The sequence below is a fragment of the Rhineura floridana genome, chromosome 11 (assembly GCF_030035675.1).
Source record: "Rhineura floridana isolate rRhiFlo1 chromosome 11, rRhiFlo1.hap2, whole genome shotgun sequence".
Taxonomy (NCBI): Eukaryota; Metazoa; Chordata; class Lepidosauria; order Squamata; family Rhineuridae; genus Rhineura; species Rhineura floridana.
In genome coordinates, this window is record NC_084490.1 from 52847345 (window position 1) to 52871753 (window position 24409).

A 24409-nucleotide genomic window follows, 5' to 3' on the forward strand; every position below is an offset into this window, starting at 1 on the left:
GCCAAACAAGAGATGGATTGATTCCATAAAGGAAACCACAGACCTGAACTCACAAGATCTGAATAGGGTGGTTCATGACAGATGCTCTTGGAGGTCACCAATTCATAGGGTTGCCATAAGTCGTAGTTGACTTGGAGGCACATAAGAACAACAGACTTGGTAGCAGTATAGGCTTGGAGGGAAGCCACAATCAAAGTACAGAGAATGTGCATGATGTGGTAGACAAAGTAGTTCCTTGGAAGGCCACAAGTGATCCGGAGAGTGTTCCATGATTTCCTCTTTCGCCATAGATAACTTGGATATCATAAATTACCACCAATGGCACATCCTTCCCACTCCCCCTCAAAAAAAAGCTTCATAATATTACCACTCTTAGAAAGGACTTCACTAAATACAATGATGCGACCAACATCCCTGTGACTAATATGTTAATTAGCCCAGCAATATGAAGCTGTACATATTTTACAGTTTACATTTACTAAAAAAAATCAAATGATTAACTGACCCTTCAGTGTTCTTCTCATTTTGCATCTTTACCTCTTTGGTTGTTTGGAATACAAGTGCCAAAAGTACAAACAATTTCAGTAACCTAACTACAGACCATGGGGCATTCCAATATTCTCTTACAGTTTCCTTTTCCTTCTTGTTTGTTTCCAAGGTTCTTCAAGTTCAGCTTCTGGTTCTCAGGCAACAGCTACGGTTTCTCAGTTGCGTGTTCACAAAGCTAGCCAATCCAAGGCTCTTGTTACACATCCTCCAAATTTCTTTCGCTGCTGGACAGTTCCATACAAAATGTTTGGTTGTTTCTTTTTGAGTGACTCCAGTTTACACCACAATTGTTTGACACCACCGCTCCTCTCCTGAACATTATATACTTGGTTATAAAATCTCCATCTGATGTCCTATAAACTGTGTGTATACATATATTTGTTTAATTACTTGATTGGGCAACTCATCTCTTTTAAATACGTAGAGAAATTTTCCTTATTTGCATTCCCCCCAACTAAAACAATTAATTTCTAAACTATCTCTATATAAGTTTCCATTAACATTTCTTATACATTCAGTTGTTATGATCAACAATTCTGCAAAAAAATTCCACTTTATATATCTGTATACATTGCTGAAGTAATCAGGGCCACTGTACTTTAGTGACTGTGTGACCCTGAACAATAATCCCTTTACTCCCCCTATGTAGCCACCCACTGTTTTCCTTTCCATTCCTGTTCAGAAATTGTTACCCAGAACTGCATTTCTATCCTTTCCTCATCTGTGTGAATCCACTTGCCAAAATTATAGCTCAAAAATATTGCCCAAAATTTCAGACCCCCAGCTGGAATTAGAAATGGAATGATCTGCCCATTCTGGTTCTCTCCGTTTCTCATTGTTCTAATCCTAAATTTAGTTCTCCACATTTCTGCAGTAATTTGCGATTTTAAAAAAAATCGTCATGAAAATTCTTCAGCGTTTTAGTGCTAATCTCTCCTAATACATTTTGTATCTAGATTGACTGATGTACACATTTTTGCAAACAATTTAACCTAATATATTGCAGTTTCGTATGTTATTTTCACCAATATATACATTTTTATGCACACTTTCCTCTAACATAACCTTTTTTGTAAACACTGCTTGGTTGGAGAACTGCATCACAACCAAGCATCCTGACTGTATTTTACTGAAAAGGAACTGATCTTGCCAGTGGGAAAGTTGCCACTTCCCACAAAAAACTTTAAAAGCACTTGACCTACTTCCTTTATAACAGAGTCTGGTGACAGTTACACAGCAGCCATGTTCACTGCTACCAGCATGAGATTTTTGGTTTCTATTTTTAACACACTGCTTTTTTTCTTTACTTTTTCCAACCACAAATGACAGTTTTTTCCCCATCCTTGCTTTTTTAAAACTAAAAAATGTAATTCTAAATGTTTTACTTCCTGTTCCTTATGCTCTTCCCTGGCCTCTTCTGGAAACATCTTCTCCCTAGGAAATATGCTCAATTTCCTTTTCATATTATGTAACACAATCAAAAACTCTTGGTAACTTAAACGTGCCCTTGATGCTCACTCAAAATATTCAAAAATAGCTTTAACTTTATCTACAACTTGCTTATCTTTAATCTGGGTACATTTTCATATGTGACACCAATCTGACATCTGCAGTTTGTGAAATTGTTATAGCATACTGTCTGCCCTGATTCTGAGGAGGAGGAAAAAGCTGTCACATCTTCTTCAGAACTGATGCTGCTGAAGCTAGGAGCTGGGTAAGCAGGCTCTGCTGGATAATAATACTCTGTACCAAGGATGGTGCTAGCCAACAGAAAACAGTACTGAAACAGGTCCCTTAAATCTTCCTCTTTTTCTTAGGCTCCATCAAATCCAACAAGGAAGAAAGTCATTTTGAGGCGGCCTTCTTTTGCCACACCAACTCCAAATTTGTCAGAGAAGCTGGCAGAATGGTGAATGGTTCAGTGAACAGTGCCAATAGGCTAATGGTGCAGTCGATAGTGGGAAAATTACTGAAGAGTGAAGACAAGCATAGTGCTGCAGTGAGTTGGTGTCATGACCAAGACAGAGGAAAAGCAGACTGCTCACTGACTACTACTCTATCCATAGTGCCTCCCATCAACAAAAATGTCCACAGGACTGGTGTTGAACAAAGTCATAAAGAATGGAGGCCTTATCCTCAGCATCCGCGACAAGCAGAACCTGTTCCCAGAGGAGTACCATAAGCCAAGAGGATTTATTCTTTCATGCTTGTTTTGTAAAATGCTGGCTGAAATCTACAATGTGGAATATAGTTTACTTCCACAAGCTAAGCACTTTCTGAACCACAGTTCCTGGGGAAAGACAAGAAGGGAGACCTGAGGCATGTAATGGGTAGAGTAGTTTTGGGTGCTTTTTGTTTGTTTGAAAAACAGCCTACTTCAAGCTCTTTACAAAGGATGGGCGACAAAGTCCTTAATGATGTTGCTGCTGCAGTGGTAACAAAAACTGAATGGGAAGGCAGGAGACATACTGCTTTGAGTGTGTGTACTGAGATGACAGCAAGCTGCCCACCAAAATGCTAGCCTAACTCAGAAAGTTCCAAAACAAGGCTCTGCACGTAACTCATGTGTGCTCATAACCAGGAGATTTTATTTTCAGAACTTGCCTATATTTACTCCAGTAAGTACAACCCATAGGCAACATATGGTTTTGATATATATATATATATATACTGTATAAATGCTCCCAATTACTTCTAAAACCTTAGATGCTGTGCTGAGAGTGGGTGTGCGGGTGCGGAGAGCTAGGTATACTGGAGTTGCAGTTATATTATGGGCCTTCTTAATATTTCAATATGTTTTTACTGTTGACAGGGCCTGTGAAGAGGACTGAAGCTGATGTGAAGAACAACGTAAGGGGAGGTAGCCATGTGGGGCCTGAACAAGAAAGGTTTTATAGGTAAGCACCATCACCTTGAATTGAACCCAGAAGGCTATTGGCTGCTAGTGCAATTAAAACCATGTCAGTTGGGTGTGTTTATGAAGCCTATTATCTATAAGAAAGCATGCAGTAGCATTTTGCCCTAGTTGAAGTTTCCAAATTCTCTTTAAGAACAGTTCCATGTAGAATTGATTCATGGTGTAGTGTTGCAAGGTCCACTTTGTCCAAGAAGGAGTAGAGCCTGCACAGCAAGTGAAGCTGATATAAAACACTGTTACTGCAGCAATCAGATAATCAAAAACAGATCTGGATCAAAAGTAGATCCCAGATTACAACCCTATTGCAGTGAGGAAGTTACACAACCCCCATCAATCACAGAGACGTCTACAACTTCCTAAACCTGGATTCTACTTCAGTTGATCAACCCTCACCTACTACTGAACACAACTTCCAGACACTAATTTAGGACAGGGATAGCAGCATCTGGAAATTTAGAAATTGGTATCCAAATTTTCAGTGGTGAAATGCCATCTCTCAGTTCAAGGGCCAAACTAGTTGCGACAACATTCATTAAATCAGCAATTACTTGAATAACTTTTTTAAAAAACTGCAGATGCAGGCACCAATCCGGATGGCTCTGCATCTGTTATTCCATTGCAGGGGGAAGTGCCTCTGTTAACTCCAATGGGAGCTTTTTTCCCAAGTGCAAATGATAGCCACTGGGACTGTAGCAACAATCAAATGGTTAAACCCCCGCCCCAGCATACCAAGGTCCCAATCTGGATTGGGTTTCCAGCATCTGCATTTACTGTTAAACACCATTTACACAGTTGCTAACTGTCATTTACTTGACTTCTAGACCACTTTTCAGGCAGAAAATGCCACCCAAAATAGTTCAAACACACACAATAAAAATATCAAAACCATTTTAAATATTTAGACCAACAGTTTCTTTAAAACGCTATTAAAACTATATCATAATAAGAATCTCAGCATAACTTATATGACATAGACAACTACTAAGGCCCATTTTAAAGTACTGAGAGATGGAACTTTGCCTGATCTCACTTGAGCCTGAATTCCACAGGCGTGGACAAATTGCCAAAAAGTCCCTCTTCTACATGCCCACTAACCTAGTTGTCTTTTCAGACAAGCATCTCAACAGGGCCTCTGAGGTAGATCTTATCAGGTTTGGCGCTAATACTAGCACCTTTCCCTGATGTTTCTATACTTATTCTTGTACAGAATTCATTGACCTACTTATCTTCCAGCTTAGTTTCCAATCCAGGGAAACATGACTCTCAAAGCAGTAAATCAGAACAGCTTCAGAACATAGCTTTAGCCAGGGTCTTGGTGTTGGGCCCCATGATCAGGTTCAGAGGTTGACACTGGGCTCTAGAAGTACAATCTCCCATATCCCATAACAAAATAAATAATATAATTCATTTACTGTGGCTATTTCCTTCTGCACATGCAGCCCATTTAAATTTGTTCTTAACACAGCACTCTTCCCACACCACCAAATAAACTAGCTCCAAGGAATGTGATGTTAAAAGGTGAGGGTTTTGGGTAAGAAATATGGGTTTCAAGCAAGTCTTAGCCTTTATGCCTCTTACTTTTATACATTAAGCATTGTTCTATATTTTATAAGTACCTATCATACAGTGCAACATCTAAACATTCCATAATTTAATAACCTTTGATTTCTTCCATCCCACCACACACCTAGAGAGCAGAATATACTATTTTAAAAAATTGCTTAAACCTGTTTCAATATTACATTTGCAAGTGTCACATGAAAAAAAGAAAAATAAGTGTAATTTCAGAAGACCGATTAGACAGGCAAGATTTAATCTGAATTATTCAAATTAAGCTGAAACAGACAAATAGTCAAAGTCATCCCAAAATGTTATTCATAATACATGGAATCATTCCTTCCATCTTCCTATGCACTTTTTAGATAAATATTTTGCAAGGAACTGTCAAGATGGAGTCTCTGGAGAAATGTCTCAGTAATTGTAGGGGCTGACTAAAATAAGATAAATGAAACATGACAAAGAATCTTAAACAACATGAAAACAGTTCCCAATCCTGCCTTACTTCTGTAGCCTTTAACAGTCCCTCCATCATGCAGCCAAACTACATTTGACAATGCTGAACATGCTATTTGGAAGCATATATTTTTATGATTTAATTGTAGGCACAAAAGCAATTTTCATCAGGACTGCAGCACTCAAGGAGGGGTAAACCTTTCCTCCCTAGCCATAATCCCTATGAAAACGTCTCCTGCACAGATAATAGTCTTAGAAAATTGTCTCCATTGGCATGGTAATGAAATTTTCATTGGGATTGCAATGGATATGGAAGGGTTAAACTTCACCTGTATGCTTTGACACTGATGAAAGTAACATCTACCATAATATATATATATTAACTGATATACTTTGTGGAGGATGACATACAAACACAGGAGGCTACCTTATATCAAGTCAGACCATCAGTCCATCTAGCTCAACGTTGTCGACAGTGATTGCCAGCACCCTTCCAGGGTTTCAGGCAGGAATCTTTCCAAGCTCTACATGGAGATTTTAGATATTGAACCTGAGATCTGTGTTCTACCACTGAGCTACAGCCCTTTGCCATCATCTGTCAAATATGGCAGCTTGATCTATAGCTCATCACCCAAAAGCACTACATTAAATAAAAACAGCACACAATTAGAGAGAAAGCAAAGGAAGAAACCACCAGGGTTATGTCACAAGATCTGGAGCGGTCAAAAGAAAGGATTTAAAAGTGTACTTTGGTGGGAAAGATCCACACACCGTGATAGGCCCATCAGAGGAAGAGGAAGTGGTGACAATGGCCAAAAAACCCTCAGCACTTACAGCTAAATTGGCTCATGGCCAAAATCCTGAAGTAATTTAAGTGAGATCTTCCAGAGGAATGAGCCTCTGCAACCATTCCTTTGAAGGAGGAAATAGAGGGAATATCTATGAAATTAACAGACATTTCTGTTACAAGAAACAACAAAAATGAGGGTGCAAAAGAGATCCACCATTAAGGCCATTTCCAAGGCAACAACTGATCTTAACATCCATATGGAAGACACTGAAAACAGGAGTCTGCACTGCAATTTGCATCTGAATGGCATGGCAGAATCTATTGAATATAAGGACTTACAGGAGTATTTTGTATCCTGCCTTTCTTAGTAGTTTCCTAATCTTAATATAGTGCAGTATGTTGCCCCTTTGGGGTTACCCTACCAGGATGACCCATTGCCCATGACCGGTCCCCTTTTATTCCTTGTTCCTGGATGCTCGTACTGGGGCAACCCCCGCATAAGAAGTTAGAAACAAAGAGGGTAGTCCAGCAAGTCCCAGCCTATGGCAGTGCTGACCTAATGTTCTCTGCATTCAAACTGTTGCTAAGTGACAAATATGAGCTATTGGGAGCAGAAGGCCAGGCGTTGCAAAGTCTCACTCCCTGCTCGCAGAGTCTTTCAGCTATCTCACTCTCCCACTACCTCTGCCCACGGCCAGCTATATCCCTCATCCCTGGATGCCGGTGTCAGGGAACGGCAGAAGTTAGAAATGCAAGAATAGTCTGGCTAGTCCCAGCTTACCACAGCAGTCACCTGATATTCTCCTCACTTATTATTTATTTATTAGATTTATATCCTGCCCTTCCTCTCCGTTAAGAGGCCTTAGACTGTTCATAAGAGGCAGATGTGGGCTATTTGAGCAGAGGGCTAGGTGTTCCCTGCTCACAAAGTCTTTCAGCCACTTTTCTCCTGCTGCTTCTGCAGACCATGTACATATATCTAAAAGCTGAGCATCTACCATAACAGTCTCATCTATAGAACCTATTGTTATTTCCTACCAGGTGCCTGTTTCTACTTTGTTTCTACCTCACTGCAACTGAGAGACAACAAAATCCTCTTAAAACTTGAACCCAACATTTTCATAGCCCAGACAGAGCTTGAACCCAATTCTTTTGCACGGAGCCACAACTGTAGAATGTATTAAGGACATTAAAAGTTTTTTTAAAAATTTCAGTGATACAGGGAACATTCCTTTGCATTGATTCCACTCACTGAAAGCAGTAATACATGGTTGCTTTATAAAAAGAGAATAGGAAGAAATAACATTAAATGCAATTGGATACAGCCAAATTGGAACAACACAAGAGGGAGTTGGATAGTATATAGAGCAATAAAAAAGAAACCAGAGTGACTGGACATGGGAAAAATTCCCAGTACACTTCAGTATTAAACCCACAGTATTATCCATTTTTTAAAAAAGTCTAAATTAGCAGCACAAAGTTTTAAAAGTAAAAACAGATAAAAATCAAATTTGGGCACCAAAAATACATGGCAGGGGAATCTATGACACACAAAAATGGGAGAAGTGGTCAGGCAGTTTTATGCACAGCTTTATACATCAATGTAAGGGCACAGAGTGTAGCTGAAGATTTAAACAAATTAGGCACTGGGGAATTAACAAACACCAGTAATATCTGAATCAACCTACCTCAGCTGAAGAAATAGCTCTAACCTTTAAAAACTACGAGACCCCAGGCCTAGACAAATTTATAACATAGCTCTATAAAAAATTCAGTCCTGAGCTAACACTAAAATTATACGAGATCTTTAATGGTATCTTGGAAGAAGGAGAAATGCCACAAATGCTTGTCTGGAAGCTAGATTTATCTCAAAACTGGACAAGGATAGTGAAAAAGTAGATTCACATTGACCTATTTCCTAATTAATCAATATACAAATATTTTCACCACCATACTGGCACCATATTTGTATCCATAGCAAGCAATCAGGTTTCAATAGGTCCTGATAAATAGCTAACCCAAACCACAGACTGCTGAATGCAATCTACTACAGTAATAGTGTTCCTTAATGCCTGTAAGGCCTTCGACAAACTTGAATGGCCTTTTATAACAGAGTTAATTTTAAAAAATAAAAATGGGAAATTAGTACAGAAGAGTGAACTGTCAGATATAAGAAAATCAGAGCACTGATTCAAATCAATGGCTATGGCATGCCTTAGGTTGGGTAAGAGCACAAAGCAGAGGCGTCCTCTTCTCTGCTGTGATTTGCCCTATCAATACAGCCATTTAGTATGGAATGGATTTTCAAAATAATTTCAACAAGGTACCTCACCAAAGACTCCTGAGTAAGTTCAGCAGTCACAGAGTAAGAGGGGAGGTCCTCTTATGGATCAGGAATTGGTTAAGTAGTAGGAAATAGGAATAAATTGACAGTTCTTCCAATGGAGGACTGTAGAAAGTAGAGTCCCCCAAATTGTTAGCAGACTCCTATTCTCCTGACAGAGCTCCAGAGGCCACAGTGGTTTAACAGTCAGCCCCTCTTCTAGGGATCGTATTTGTGTGATGGTAATAGGGGCTCTCCTAACAACTCAGCACCCTTCACAAACTACACTTTGCAGAATTCTCTGGGGGGAGCCATGACTGCCTAAAGTGAAATAAAGGTCTGGTGTGGATGTGGCCAGGGACAGCTTTGGTTTAAATTTAGGTGGGAAGCTACATGTGTCTGCTGTTGAATAAAAAGGGGGGACCCTCAAAAACAATGATACTGTTCAGAAAGTTTTCCTTTTGGAAAGGTAAGGGGCTTTTCCTATGCCCAGTGCCTGCCCACCCAATCTCCTCCACTCCCCCTCCCCCTACCTGCCCCTCCCCCCTCCCCCAGGTCAGTTTCACCTTTCCTAAGCATGATTACACAGGAGTAAATCCCATGGAACTCAAAAAGCATGCAAATGATCAAACCTGCTCTCCCCTCGTCCTCGTCCTCCTATCCCCACCCTTTTGCCCCTTCCTTCCCCCTTCCTTCCCCCCTCCCTCCCTATCCCCATCCCCTTCCAATCCCCTCTCCTTTCCCTTTCTCTCCCCCTTCCTTCTCTTGTCCTCTCCCCCCCCTCCTCCTCCGTGGTCAGTTTTACTTATTCTAAGCATGACTGCACAGAAGTAAATCCCATTGAACACAATAAGCATGCAAATGATCAGACCTGTCTTTCCCCTCCCTGGTCTCCTTCCCCTCTTCTCTCCCTTCCTTCCCTCCCCTCTTTCCTTCTGCTCTTCTCTCCCTTCCTCTCTTCTTCCTCCCCTCCTCCCCCCCTCCCTCTTCTCCTCCTCCGCCATGGCCAGTTTCACCTATCCTAAGCATGACTGCACAGGAGTAAATCCCACTGAACTGAAAAAGCATGCAAATGATCAAACCTGCCCCCCTCCTCCCCTCCCACTTGCTTCCATTCCCCTCCCCTCCCCTCTTTCCCTCTGCCCTTCCTCCTCCTCCCCTCCCCATTCCCCTGTGGGTCAGTTTCAACTATCCTAAGCATGATTGCAGGGGAGTAAATCCCACTGAACTCAATAAGCATGCAAATGATCAATCCATTCTTGCGCAGGATGCCATTTCTTACCTCCCAAATTAAAAAGCAGAGAAATTCATTAATAGGCAAAAAAAACCCACTTGCGTTTTAATAATATACCTATACGCCAACAGATATTTCTATCAAACTTTAAAAAGTAGGGAAATTGGGCAGCTATAGTGAATGCACCAGGGAGGAGACTGACCTCCTCTTTGAGATATTGGACTGTCCTACCAATTTGTAAATATGTAAACAATTTGGATTGGTCTTTCACAGTCCAATCCACTTCCTGTGCAGCTTGGAATAATTTGGTAACATGTTCCTTTTGAGCATATGGTGAATGGTAGCAACACCTGCAATCAGCCCAAATAACAGAAACAAGACATGTGCTGTGCTGATCTTGTTTTAGCAGGGAGGAAGCAACAATATTAAGATAGTTGATATAGTTCAGATAGTAACTTTAAATATGTTTGATTTACTTTGCAATTTTAGTGATGTTTCTTATAGTAAATCATTTTCTTTTGCTTCTGTTTCAGTGAATATGTGAGGTACAACAATACTATGCAAAATTTACACTAAAAATCTCAAAAATAATTGTAGAATAATGGCACTGACTTTTCTGCAGAATGGACATGAGGAGTGTCTCAATTTGCACAATTGAGAGGTGAAATGTATTCTAGCAAATTTCTAGGTGTGCTCTATGTTTTTAATTGACCATGCCCACCTTGCCTTAAGTGGAGTTATTTAAGCATAGTAGGCTGCACACATGCATATTGGGCAGGCCAAGTTTGTTTTTTCAAACAGCTAGTCATTGCTTGAATAGCAACATATTGTAATCAGTCTAATTTTACATCAAAACTGCAGTTTGAGATTAAACTGTTAATGCACCCAAAATAGACATAAAACATATCTTCCAGTTTGAAACACAAAAGGCTGTCTTCATCATCATATGACACTGACCAATAAAAAGGCTTTGAAATTAATGAAAATAAATTTGACACAGATTCTAGGATAAATAATGAGAGAAATATAACGTTCTAGGTAAGATTATCTGTAGAAACAGTAGTAACACAGGAAAGAAACAAAAAAGAACACCAACAAACATACATAAATGTAATCCTCCATCTTTGGAGATGACAGGTGTTGCCACCACTCACCATATGCTCAGAAGCACGTTACTAAATTCTTCCAAGCGACACAGGAAGTGGATTGGACTGTGAAAGACCAATCCAAATTGTGTTTGTATTTTTACAATTTGTAGGACAGAACAATATCTCAGAAAGGAGGTCAGGTCTCCTACACCCCTGGTGCATTCACTATAGCTGCCCAATTTCCCTGCTTTTTAAAGTTTGATAGAAATATCTGTGGGCTATATATAGGTATGTTCTTAAACCGCAAGTTTGTTTTGCCAATTAGTGAATATACACCAGTGCTTTACCGCTGATACTGCTGTTTATGTGCTGCTGTTTTTTGTTAGCTTAGTTGTTAAAATTGTTTCTGAATTGCAGCATTTTAGCATGTTGTGAAGTGCCTTATGCTCTGTGAAAAGTGGGGCAGTAAATAGTATAAATCATCATCATCATCATCATCTCATTTCTAAGGGTGTTTTCCCATAGGAACCTGCATGGTACATAGGGTCACAACATTATGCTTTAGGACAGACAACTGCAAATAGTTTGCATATTTTGGTTAGGATAACCAAACAAACAATCTAAAATGCTTCCACTTTGAAATCACTTGATTCATGTGTTAAACTAGGTGCGGGGAACCTCTGGCCCTCCAGATGTTGCGGAACTACAACTTCCATCAGCCTCAGCAAGCATGGACAGTGGCTAGGGATGATTACAGTTGTAGTTCAGCAGCATCTGGAGGGCCAAAGATTCCCCACAACTGCTATAAAACATTATATGAATACCGATTAGCTAGTTATATGCCCATGCATGTAAAACATGTGAAAGGAAAACTGCAGTCACAATAACATCTTTCCACTTGCTTCATCATTTCCCATTGTTCAGCAGTTCTACTATATTTGAAAACTTAGCGTAAAAGCCTGAGATCCACAGGAGTTCTCACAAGATCCAGCTAGTTGCATGTTATCTTTTGCAGGGCCTCTGCAGTACAGGGAGTTGGGCAAGATAATTAATGAGTCAAACTCTATAATTCTCCCAAGCAGAGGTGGAGAGTGCCAAACCAACTTTACATCTGTGGCTGAGATTACACAGCTAGGGATGAGTGAAAGGAACTGGTTTTAGAAAAGAATTGAATAAATCTATTTGGCTCTGCCAAAACTGAAAAGTCTAACATGGATGCCCCAATTCACTTTGAGTGTCCAGTCACACACACAGAGGCCAAGCCAGCTGTGTCATGTATGCCAGTTCAAGGCACATAAAATGGGCCCATTCCTAGGCAATTCTTAGGGCTCCTTCCTGGATGGGGAAGAATCCAGGTTTATCCCCGCTGTTTACAACAGAAGAGGGATCTGCAACAAGTTGTATGCCACCTTGTAGGAACTAGGCTGGATCTATATATACAGCATATGAGGTGGTATAGTAGACTGTATCACCTGCTTTAAATTTCAGTTGAGCTAATATTTTCACATGTTCCTTCCATAAAAAGAATTTCCCAAAAATAGAAAGCTATCTTAGAAGAGAGATGGCTGAGCCTGAATCTCTCTCTCTCTGCTATGTAAATTTTCTTCCACCAGGATGATTTTAACAAAAAAAACATTATAACTGCCCCCCCCCCCCCGGTTGCAACTTGAAGCTGTACAGATCTCTCTACCTCAGGTCTGTATCTCCTCATTCGAGTACATGAGTAAACCAAGGCTGAGGCCCAAACTGAATGTGACAGTAGCAACCACATGTGCTTAACCATATGACTGCCCCATCCACATAATGCAGGGAGAGAACTCCTTTTAATACCAAAAGCTTGCAGGTGAGGTGAGCTCTTTCAGCTTCGTATAGCCCATCACTTTAGGCACTTTTGTCACAGCCCAGCTCTGAAAAGTACCTGGGGCAATGGACCACAGGTTACTCAGGAAGAGTGCTCTCAACACCAAGAGGAGATTGTGAGCGAGAGGAGCCTTCCTGAGTTCCTGTGGCCAACCTCCCCTTAATGCGTAAATAGGACAGACAATTGATTAACGTGATTAGGCTATCACGATAATGTCTAGTTTGACACGGTCAGGTCTGGTCAGTACCTGGATGGGAGATTGCCTGGGAACCATACATAAGCCGCCTTGGGTTTCTATGATGAAAAGAAAGGCAGGGTATAAATGTAATAAATAAATAAATGAATGAAATGTGAACTCCAATCCACATAGGGTTGATCACCATTAAAGCTCTAAACAGTTAGGAACATTATTGAGGACCATCCCCCACCACCAAAATGTACCCATCTGCTAAAGTAATTTGGCAAGGCCCTTCTGTGCACCCCACTGCCTTCAGAGGTATGATCTACTGGGGCATGACATAGCTCCTTTTCTGTTGCAGCACCCAGAATGTGGCACTCCCTCATCTGGGAGGTTCATTTGACTCGCACTTTGCCAGTGTACTGTGGTCAAATGAAGACTTTATATTTTCAGCAAGCTTTTAAACTTCCTACTACTCCTTGATTAATTTTTTTCTGTTTATTGGCTTTTTATTATTTTTATCTGCTGCTTTTCTGCTTATAGTCTCTGCTTGTTGCTTTACTATTGGTTATGATTAAGTATTTCCTCCTAGAGAACTTGAAATGTGGGATTCAAATTCCCCAATAAATAAATCTTACTGTCGTTCCCTCTCCTCAAAAATGGTCAAATACACTGATTTTTCAGAGCTCCTGAACTTAAGGGTATGCATAATCCTTGACTTCTTTAACTTAATTATTCAGTGCAGGACAGCAACTGATAAACTTCTACATGGACACTGGCTGTCCCTCTTCTGATATCATATCCACTTTGCATAACACAAAAAGACAATGAACTGCTCAGGTCTACAATACTTAGGCTATACTCCAACCTCTCACTTTATGACAAGATTGCACTGTGAGTTACATGTCAAAAATAGATAAAGGTAAAAGGTGGAATGCTATGGGATACCACAAAAACCAAACAAGGGGCTGTAGAGTGATTGAAAGAGACAATGATGCACTCAGTGCTTTTTCTGTAAAAAAATGAGATGCCGGTACTCATATTGATAAAAGTGCTGTGGGTGCCAGCACAAAATGGCTGGCATGGGCAGGAAAAGAAGAGGTGCCAGTACTCCATACTGATGAGGACTGTCTCCAAAAAAAAAGCCCTGGATGCACTACGCTTTAGTGAGGCCTACATGTGAGGCCAGAAATTGTTAAATGGCCACAATATCTGTAAGAAAGAGCAACTGAAAGCATATAATAAAAATTATATGGAAAAAAGTATGATGTGAGTGGGAAAAAGTACAACCTGATTTCATTTGCTGCTTTGAAAAAAATATTACTAACATAAAAATTCAAGTGAAAAGCAAGATATTAACTGCATTGATTTAAATATTCCAGGTTTCAATGTGTCAGCAAACTTCATTGTGCTATAAACAGAAAAAGCAGTGTCTCAGTTTATGTAGATTTCATTCTTAAAGCTTTTATAAATATCAGTATTTTTTAAAAAAATCTTCAGTTGCTATGCAAAAGGAATAATATTTATTAAAAGTATGCATAATCTGCCCTTCATCTGAAGATCCCTGAGCAGAAACAAAGTTCAAAACAAAATTAAAACAGCACATATCAAGATACAGAATTGTTACAAATAAATAAGCACCCATAATAGAAATTCACATGTCCAAACACCTTACCCTCTCCAAAGACATGGGCTAAGAGGCACATTCACCTGCCAGTGAAACTACACCAATGAACCGATAGTACTTTATGTATCTTCAGGGTCTCAGTGGCAAATAGAGCCATGAGTTAGCTTTTATAAGTTTTATATATTTGATCCTACTACATATACAACACAGAAGAAGTAATTTTATTTTGAGGGCTTTGCAGCAGCAACAATATTGCACAAAAGCAATATTATTGTTAACAGAATCCCTGACCCTAAAGCTCACAATTCAAGGACATAAATCTTCCCGCCAAAATGTTCCCTCTCACTATTCCACCATCAGAGTACAATTCTTATCTCTGTTGTTTGAGACATGCACTCAATTTGCCATTTGGATTATGCCTACAAAAAACAGTTGATGAGAAACCTTTGCACACTTGATCTCCTCCTTTGTGAATGGGAAGAGGAACTGCTGGAGGTTTGTGATTCAGCAAAAACCAAAGCCAAAAAGTGTCCTATCATGGCTCAGCTACAGTCCCAACCCCAGTTGGGATGAACTTCACATATAACTTCAGCAAAGCTCTTGGCAAAAATGTCATAAAATGTCCAGCTCCACCCACTTCTACTATGATAGCCACTTGCACATTGTCACAAAAAGAAGAGGGAAATACTTCACTAAAAAAGGACAAAAGGACAGATTTGCATAAAATTTGCAGATGCTCATTTGTGTGTACAGATACAAATTTAGCATAATTACTATAATTAAACAGAAATATACTACATCTAATCATAGTGCGGAAAACTGAGCAGGTGACCTATATGCATGCTCAATTTGCTACCGGGGTGCCAAATGTTGATCGGCAACTCCAAAGCCACCGCTGTCTCCTTTTTTGCACTACTTTACTTTTAAACTGAACTTGGACTGGACAGCCCTTCAAATATTATTTTATAGTTTATTTATGGTTTAGATCTTTGATCCACTCTTTGTATAGATGACCATCCTCTGTAAATAGAAAAAATTGTCATTTCAATTTTTACTACTAAACCTGCATGAAAGGTGTTCCCTTAAGCCAGCCAGTGATGTATGTTGCTGCTATTCACGAGAGCCGGTACCTTTTGAGTGGTCCAGGCTAGGTTGCAGTCATCCAGAGTCACAGGGGGTAGTAGACCCCTTATTTTGGGGGGAGCAGGTCCCAATGTCTCCAGCGTCCTACGGACCAATGAGCATGAAAGGGGAGCATGTAAGCCACTGAGCAGTGCCTTATGGAAGCTATCATTGTATTCTTCTTGATGAACCTCAAGAAGACATACATCCTACATTCATCTCTCAACAGAATTCCAAACAACGTAAAAGACTGAAAGTTCATTTTATTGCATAATCTTATTAGAAGGTTGCATAATGTTAGAAAATGGGTAATGAGATGTGGTATGACTATCATCAAGGGACCCTGCACTTCTGAAATTGCCACTACACTAGGGCCCAGGGAAGCCTGACATTCACCCAGCTGGGGTGGCTGGTGGAGTTTTGGTGCGTAATAGCACTGAAGATTATCCTTCGCAAACAAAATGCTGTGAAATAAGCTTTATATTTAGAATGAAATACCATTTACAGACACATGCTGTAGGCGTGAAAGCACTGCCTACTTTAGAGCCAGCCCAAAATAATGTTTCTCCAAAGTCTCATATTACTTAGAGTCATTCATGAGTGCCCATAAGATCACATGACTCACTCAATGTCAGTAACATGGCAGCTGGAATCAACTGATTCTTTCATGAGAGGGGGCCAAAATGACCCCATAACATCAGAGGAAGAGGAAATTCACTTTGTTGCATCAAATCACAAACCCATAAAATACAAAGACAAAAACAAGATCAAGAACTCTTTACTCTGAAATCTGGCAACATTTTAAAGCAGATTTTGAAAGGATCAGCAGAATGAATTTATCTATTAAAATATCTATCCTGCCCTTCCTCCCAAAGGGGTCCAGGGTGGAATTAGATTCAAGACTTTTTAATTTCATTCTTTTTGCAATCATTTATCATTTTGACCAGTTATACTTAGCTCTGCAAATATAAGGATTTGAAAATTATAATTTCTTTTCAGAGACTACATGACAAGCTGCATCAAAGTGTTTTCATAGCTTACATTCAACCTGTGGGACTGCATAGTACTTACCTCTGTCTTAGGCATGCATCAATGTAGACAGAACTATTCTTATAGTTCTTTAAAAATAAAAATAGAGTTTCTTGGTACAGTTGGTGGAAACTAATCAATAACTCAGATAAAATGCTTTATTAAGATCATCTGGTAATTTATTGTATTAAATTTTTTAAAACTTACAACATTTATGTTTGCTTTTTCATTCTAAATGTCTGTCTTTTAAACCCACTGTGAAGAAATTAAACTATTCAGCCATTTTGTGTTTAGTCATAAAATGGTTGCTTTCTGTTTAGGTATTAGGTTATTTGGAATTTAGAAGCTGTTCTGGCTGGAGTGGGGGTTCAAAAAGTCATAGAAGGTAAATAGCCAAGGAAAATTAAATCTAAAAGAAACAAGAAACCTTGTTATTATACAATTAGAAATTTAGCAATACTTATTGCACTTCTGATTGACTAAGAGGGGAGAGTTGGAATAATGTATATAAGTGCAGCTGGCAAGAGGGCAGCAAGTCAGTTCAAGAACTAAAAGCTAGATGATGCCAGGATGGAGAGAGTTGCAGAGGACCCAGACTTCAGGGACAAACGAAGCTGAGCTAAACAAGAAGGCTAGAAGAAGCACTCCCAAAGAATTAGAATGAGCTGAAAGAAACTGCTTCACTGTTAGGACTTGGCTTAAGGAGGGAAATAGATTAGGTTTAGATGGATGTGTTTTTCCATGTTTTCATATCCTAGTTGCTCTTACAATTAACTGCTAAAACAGCTTTAAAATCTTGTTCTCCTCCTAGAAACACCATTAAATAACCACTAATGACTGCTTTTCAAATCCTTTAGTCAAAATTATATTTAATTGTGTTTTAACCTTGGCCTGATTCATTGCTTTTCAACACACTTCCAAATTGCCTTTACATTCTACTTAGTCCAGTGAGTTAGCTAGGTCAGAAAGGAAGTCCACAGGAGACGCCAAAGTTATAACACAGGTTTGAGGAACCTGTGACCCTCCAGATATGGTTGGACATCAACTCTCATCTATCCAAGTCAGCATGACCATTAGTTAGGAAAGTTTCCCTGCCCCTACTATAGAGGAAAAGTGCTTTTTCAGCTGAGGCAGTCAGGAAAACATTTACTTGGTGGCAGCAGAAATGACCACAGAAAGCGAAGGCAAATGGGGGCTACATTCACTGGTTTGTTCACCTCACCTCCCCCTCACATTGCAGGCTACAACCTGTGCTGTGATATCCATATATTTAATAAAGAGGAAAGCTTTGTGTAGCCATAGCCTTTTCACTCATCCTGTTGAACCTATACACTGAGAATTTTGAGGTAATTAAATCCTTTGCCCCTATAAGTCACTTTTCATCCAATGACATAACAGAGAAGGGACCATTAGGAAAACTCACATTGTTTCAAGCTAAGGCTTACTATGTACATGCAATTCGGGGTGCTGAAATCAAATTATGGCTTACTGTGAACAGTGTGCTGGTGCATGCTGTTCAAACTTCAGCCACCCCACATCTCCCTTTGCCAAGCTGGGAGGAAGCAAACCACAGCACTGGTTTAGTATTGTGTGCAAACTTGCCCTCATAGTTTGTTTGCAGAGAAACAAACCACAAGCACTTGTTTGCATGTAACATTAAGCCAGCACTGTGAATTTTTTCTTCCCAGCTCAGTAAAGGGAGAAGTGGGGCAGGCACAATTTGAGCAGCATTCATGGTAAGCCTTAATGTGTTTCAGACAATGGCTTATAGTTATGTATGAATAGAACCAGTCTTACCACTCCTGGTTTATTCAATTTGTCACCATGTTTCTTCACCAGGCTCATATTTCAGCGGCCCAACTTAATTCCCCTTCCTATTGCCCATGGCAGTTCCCTTGTCTCACTTCTCATGGCATTTAATGCACTGGAGAGAGCTCACTTTTTTCCACCTACATAGAAGTTAGCTATAACAAGATATACTTGATGTCTTCCAACTAGAACGTTTGGAATTTTCACCCAAATTGTCATGGAAAGCTTGGAATCCCTCCCTCACATCAACCACATGACCTCCTCTGCTCCCTATAATGGAAAAAGTGTTTAAGCATATCACCAGAGGCTTAACTCTAATCCAAGGATCAGCACCAGATCCTGTTTTCAATACCAGTACTCAGCATTAGTTCACAGACTTTCCCAGATGGCAGTCTTCTGGGATCTACATACAACCTCCTTTCAACACATATCTAAGATGAGTGAGCTCAGCTGCTCCAGGCAGAGGCCTGGTTTGTGTAGATTTCTCCCCTCCAAAAAAAAAAAAGAGAGAGGATTGATTACAAAAATCAGGACTCTTTCTACCTCACTTCAGGTGTATGATTGAAGGGAAGTATGCCTGTCGAAGCATCAGATAAAGAGGGTTGTCTGTCAGCGAGTGAATAAAGTAGCCCACAATCTCGGGACATGTAAAGTGACGTCTCCTGCCACACCTTTTTCACAAAGAATCATGTAAGAGAATTCACCTCTTCCGGAGGGGCCTGCTTCAGTGAAACCTTGTGGAAGCACCAACAGTTTCTTCCATTTCAATCATTTTTTGGCACTGCCTCTATTCTTTTAATTCTCACAGGGCATCAAAATCTCTAAATTTTACTCAGCTGTCTTGAATCAGAGTTTTTCTGTATGCTGTTATAGGAACATAAAAAAACCCCTAAGATGCTTAGGACACCAAAATGTGAACAATGGCTCAATCCTATGGTTGTGTTGTGAACCTTGAATCCTACATAATAGGGTCATCACAAAAGCTTCCAAATCATAACCCACATGCCAAGTGGAAATAGAGAAACCGCTTGCAATAATTTTAAAACAATTCTTCATAGCAGCCTCTCTAAAAAGGTGTTCCAAATGTAGATGTATTCATAAATATACTCCATCAGTAATACATGCATTTCTCTATGAAAAGTAAATGGACAGTTTGCTTCTGGGATACTTGTTTTCAATGAATGCAGGCTTTCAGAAGAAAACACACACACACACACAGCCTGCACTTAGCTGAATAGCTTTTGAAATGGAGGCCCCTCCTGTTGCCATCCCCTTAATGAAGTCTCTGTCTAAAGCAGCAGGAAGGACATAATTTCTGAAATGCCAAAGAGTAATTAAATGCTATACCGTATTTTCCTCTATATATTCGGATGCTGCAATGCACAATAAACATGTTTTTTTTATTTTCCAAAAGGATTTCACTTCCCTTAGCAACAGAATTATGAAGATGTTGTAGCAAATAATTAAACTACAGTGCAGTTACAACATCTGTATCAATTTCTCAAGCTGAGCCCATGCAATAACTCTGAAATTTCTCCTTCACGTGTCAAGATGTACATACTTTATCACAATGATATTCTTTCCACACAAATCATATGCCCTCCTATCATGTTCTCTCAATTTGAGGAATGGAAGAATCTGACCAAAGGCTTAAATGGAGTCTAGTGATGAGTCTAGTGACTGGTTTTCAATACCAGTACTCAGGGTCAGCCACACGCTTACCCAGATGACATTCCTCATTACACAACAGGATGGCCATGTGAATCCAAGTACCATGAACAACTTAGGTCCAGGGTATCTCAGGGACTAGCTGAACCCTTATATTCCAGCTTGATCACTGAGATAATCTGCAGGAGCGGCTTTGGTCATCCCCCGAGTTGGCGAGGCTCATTCAACATTGACACAAAATGGAGCCTTCAGTGTCATCAGCCCAGTTCTCTGGAGAGCTCTGCCAAAAGAGATTCAGCAGATGCCTTCTGTTTTAACTTTTAAACACCTGCTAAAAACCTTTCTGTTCCGCCAGATTCATGCAGGCAATTAAAAAGATGCCTTTTTGCAATAGGTGACCTCTGTTTTTACTGTATCAGGACTGTAGCTCCCACGAGCCATAGGAAAGACACTGCCCCCACTCAAAGCTACACACACACTTACCTCTCTATCACTTCCTCTACTCTCCCGGCATATGTTCTCAAACACATAGAGCCATACAGAACTGGACAGGTAGCACAACAACAGCAGGAACTGTTGTTGTGCACTCCCTCCATAGCATAGTAGTGGTTGTTCCTTCTGCTGCTCACCCAGTATCATCCAGCCCAACTCCGTGTGAATGACAAAGAACACACACCACAGAAGAACAGGGGAGCTAGAAAGAAAGGTGAGGAATTCTCAAGTTACTTCGAATACCAACACTAGTACAGGTTTCAGAAGCAACAATGGAGATTGGGACCGAGAAAGGGCTGGTGCGACAGGAAGTTATTGTAACAGCTGCAAAAAAAAGTTGAATCTTGGATCTTTATGGGGCCAGTAAGCCTGCTTCCACCACGCTGAGCATGTAGGAGACAGGCAAACCATGAGGAAATGAGCCCAATGCAGATCTTTTGCCCAAGGACCACAAAATTGGAACTAGCTCAGTTTCCAAGATACGCCCCATGGACTATAGCACCATTCATTGAACCTTCAACTAGATGGGCTAACCTAGGACCCTCCAGATGTTCTTGGATTCACAATTGCCATCAACCCCAATGGTCAGGAATGATGGGAGTTGTGGTCCAACAGCATCTGGAGGGCCACATGTTCCCCATCAGAGGCATAAATATTCAGAAAATTTCAACAGCACTCAGCAATCTGGCAAATTGGTGAAATAATATCAGGTTGCAGAAGCAAAGAGGATATGTGGATGCTATTTCCAGAGTCTGGTACAGTTCCATTGACTGAAGGAGTGAGTTCCTCTACATTGTCCCTCTATTTTATGCTCTCCATAAAAAGCAACAGTAACCCTCTTGCTGTGAACCAATATAGCACTCTGCTTCTCAGCACTCCACTGCTGTAGTTTCTGGGACTGAACCACAGAAAGGAATTATGCGAGCAACAAATGCTCAATTTTTATGCCAACACAGACTTTTTTGACCTTTAATGTCACCTCAGGCTGGAAGAGATATTGCTCTTCTAACAACCTGGACCATCAAAATCTCCATGGTCCAAGCAACATTTTATCAGGGTAACCAAGAAAGACTATGTTCCAGAGCCTTTCTAATGACATACTTCTGGCAATGGAGTGAAGGAAAATCTTATTCTTACTTGATGCAAGTAAACACCAGCAAAGAAAATATCTACACAACAAGATTTGGGATTAGGTACCATCAGTATGCAGAAAAAAACCAGCTTAACTGATGCATGGACACGGTAAGGACTGGATGAGGATGCAATCCAGAGAAGACAAAATGTTCAGTTAGTGACTGACTTATCTGCCCAGGTAAATGGTGTTCACCCTGTTTAAAGGCAGGGTTGCACTCCCTCTGAAAGAACAGAACTGCAACCTGAGGGTGCTCAATAAACCATCTTATTCACCTGATGGTCACCCTGTGGCACAAAACACCTTCTAGCAGTTTAGGCTGCTTTGTAAGTTACGTATCTATGTGGACTGAGACAGCTTCATACCAGTTCTCCATGCTCTGGTGACTTCCTGGTTAGGCTACTATAATCCATTATATATCGAGCTGCCTCAGTTCAAAAATTATGGCTGCTAGACCACCAAGACCAGGCATTATAATATTACACCAGTGCTTCATCAACTGCACAGACTACCAATCCACTTCCAGATTCGATTCAAAGTGCTGGTTTTGACCCTTCATGGCTTGGCATCAGGGTACTTGTACACTACACAAGGCTCTTTGCGTTCTTCCACCACCAGAGGGGCAGATGGCTACCAGGGAAAGGGCCTGCCCAGGAAGAGCATTATAGAATCAGAGCACCACTACTGAGCAGCTCATTTCAGCACCAGGCAAAATACATGTTACTTCTCAGGTCTTTTAATTCAATTTGATCCATTTTGTTTTATCTGGATTTGTTTTTTGGTGTCTCTAGTGATTTTATTGTTTTTAATACACTGTCATATGCATTTTAAACTTATTTTATTGTTTTTAAATCTTCTAAGCCATCCTGAAAATGTTATTGAAGGGTGGGGTATAAATTCCTAAAAAAAATTAAATAGGAATCTCTTCATGGTCTTAATAATGGCATGGGTAGAACATGGAGCCCAGATCAGCCAGCATGCAACTGGAGCGCAAAGATACTATCTATAAGCCAAATGCTGATGCACTGCAACGTCTTTAAATTTATAAAGACCAGAACTATTGCCGGGGATGTCTCCCTGGAACATTTTCCTTGTGGGAACATTTTCCTTGCGGGAATTGTGTATAATGTAAACCCAGTTAGGCAAATAGTCTCCCATAACCTTGCTGATAACTGAAGATATGTTCTCAGATGTTTTACAATATGTAATAGCATCAATATTATCTGTGCCATTGAGTATCCTGGTAAAAACGTATATGTAGAAAAGACTATAAGAATATTTAAAAATGCATCAGGATGCACAAGTAGGGATGGACAGATATTTCCATTCTGTATCACTTTCACATACACTCAGTCATAGGTCTGCTCTTTGCTCTCTTTTTTTGAGGATTAAAAAATCACATGTAGATTGTAAACATTCCTCTCCTAAAATGTTCATTTTTGTATGCTTTTTAATGCATTTGCCCATAAAATACATTTTTCTATGCATTATTTAACCAAAATTTTGCAAACCATATTTTGCATTGCAAAATTCAGAGAAGTGCATGATCTAATTTACAGCTGTGTTCTGATCTGTATACAAGTTCAGGACTGGCAAATTTAGTTCACCTTGAAATGCAGACCAAACTAATTTCTCCTCCATTCCTAAAGAAGTGCAAAATTCAGAACAGAGTTGGGGAATCAATGACTGAGCATTTTCTAACAATCATAAATCTACTGATTTTGTCTTTTGGAAAAGGTTAATGAAAAAGGATCCACCATGTATTCTAAAACAATACAGTTTGTTCTTCAAGTGTCATATGAGAGTTTAGTGTGCCTGACTCTTTTTGAAAGTAAGTCCTGCAGGAGATCGTGTACAATGTTCTTCTATAATGATTTTCTTATAAGATCCTTTCCAAAAGATAAAGAAGCTCATTCAGGAGATGTGTACATTTTCCACTGAAGATTTAGAACTTTAAGGACTAAGTTTTCTGTTGCTTAAAACCATTGCTCTCTTATATAGGAAGCTACCTTACACCACGTCAGATTTGTTCATCTAGCCCAGTACCATCTACAATGGCTGTAGTGACTATCCAGGGTCTAAGAGAGGTTTTCCACATGACCTCCTACTAGATCTGTTCAGCTGAAGATGCCAGAGACAGAATCCATTACCTTCTGCATAACAAGATGGGTTCTATCACTAAGATGTAGTCCCTTTTCAATACAATAATCCTTACAGGTAACTAAAAGGTTCTCCTGTTGCTAAAAATAAGCAAAAGTCTTCTACATAATGTCTTGATAACAGAAGCAATAGCTTATGAAACCAACTGAGTTGTATCCAACATTAGTCATACTCAGAGTAGACCCATTCAAGTTAATGGTCATAACTAACTTAGGTCTATTCATTTCATTGGGTCTATCCATTTCAGCGAGTAGAATGTAGTTGGATACAACCTACTGAGCTGGTGCATTCATCACAGAATTAATGGAATTGTTAATGCTGACTTAAAATGTGGGCTTAATTTTTTTAAAATTTTAAATTGTGAATATATCAGAAAGAGAAAAATAAAAATTAGTAATTTAAAAACAAAAAACTGCC

The 24409-nt window shown here is 39.8% G+C and overlaps 1 protein-coding gene across 18 annotated transcripts in view; it reads right to left on the bottom strand.

Annotated features, from left to right (window-relative positions):
- Positions 1-24409, bottom strand: part of MAPT (microtubule associated protein tau) — a 137969-nt gene that overhangs the window by 76961 nt on the left and 36599 nt on the right. For 12 of the 18 annotated variants that reach the window (XM_061590708.1, XM_061590721.1, XM_061590724.1 and 9 more), the window contains 2 exons: positions 15711-15807; positions 13023-13069 (listed from right to left, as the gene is read on the bottom strand). The exons of 3 other annotated variants lie outside the window; for them this stretch is intronic. In XM_061590708.1, coding sequence (XP_061446692.1) covers positions 13023-13053 — 31 coding nt within the window. In that variant the 5' untranslated portion in view covers positions 13054-13069; positions 15711-15807. Of the gene's footprint in view, positions 1-505; positions 643-13022; positions 13070-15710; positions 15808-16773; positions 16821-24409 lie in introns of those variants that run through there. 3 more of the 18 variants (XM_061590710.1, XM_061590714.1, XM_061590712.1) reach the window with 3 other exon arrangements.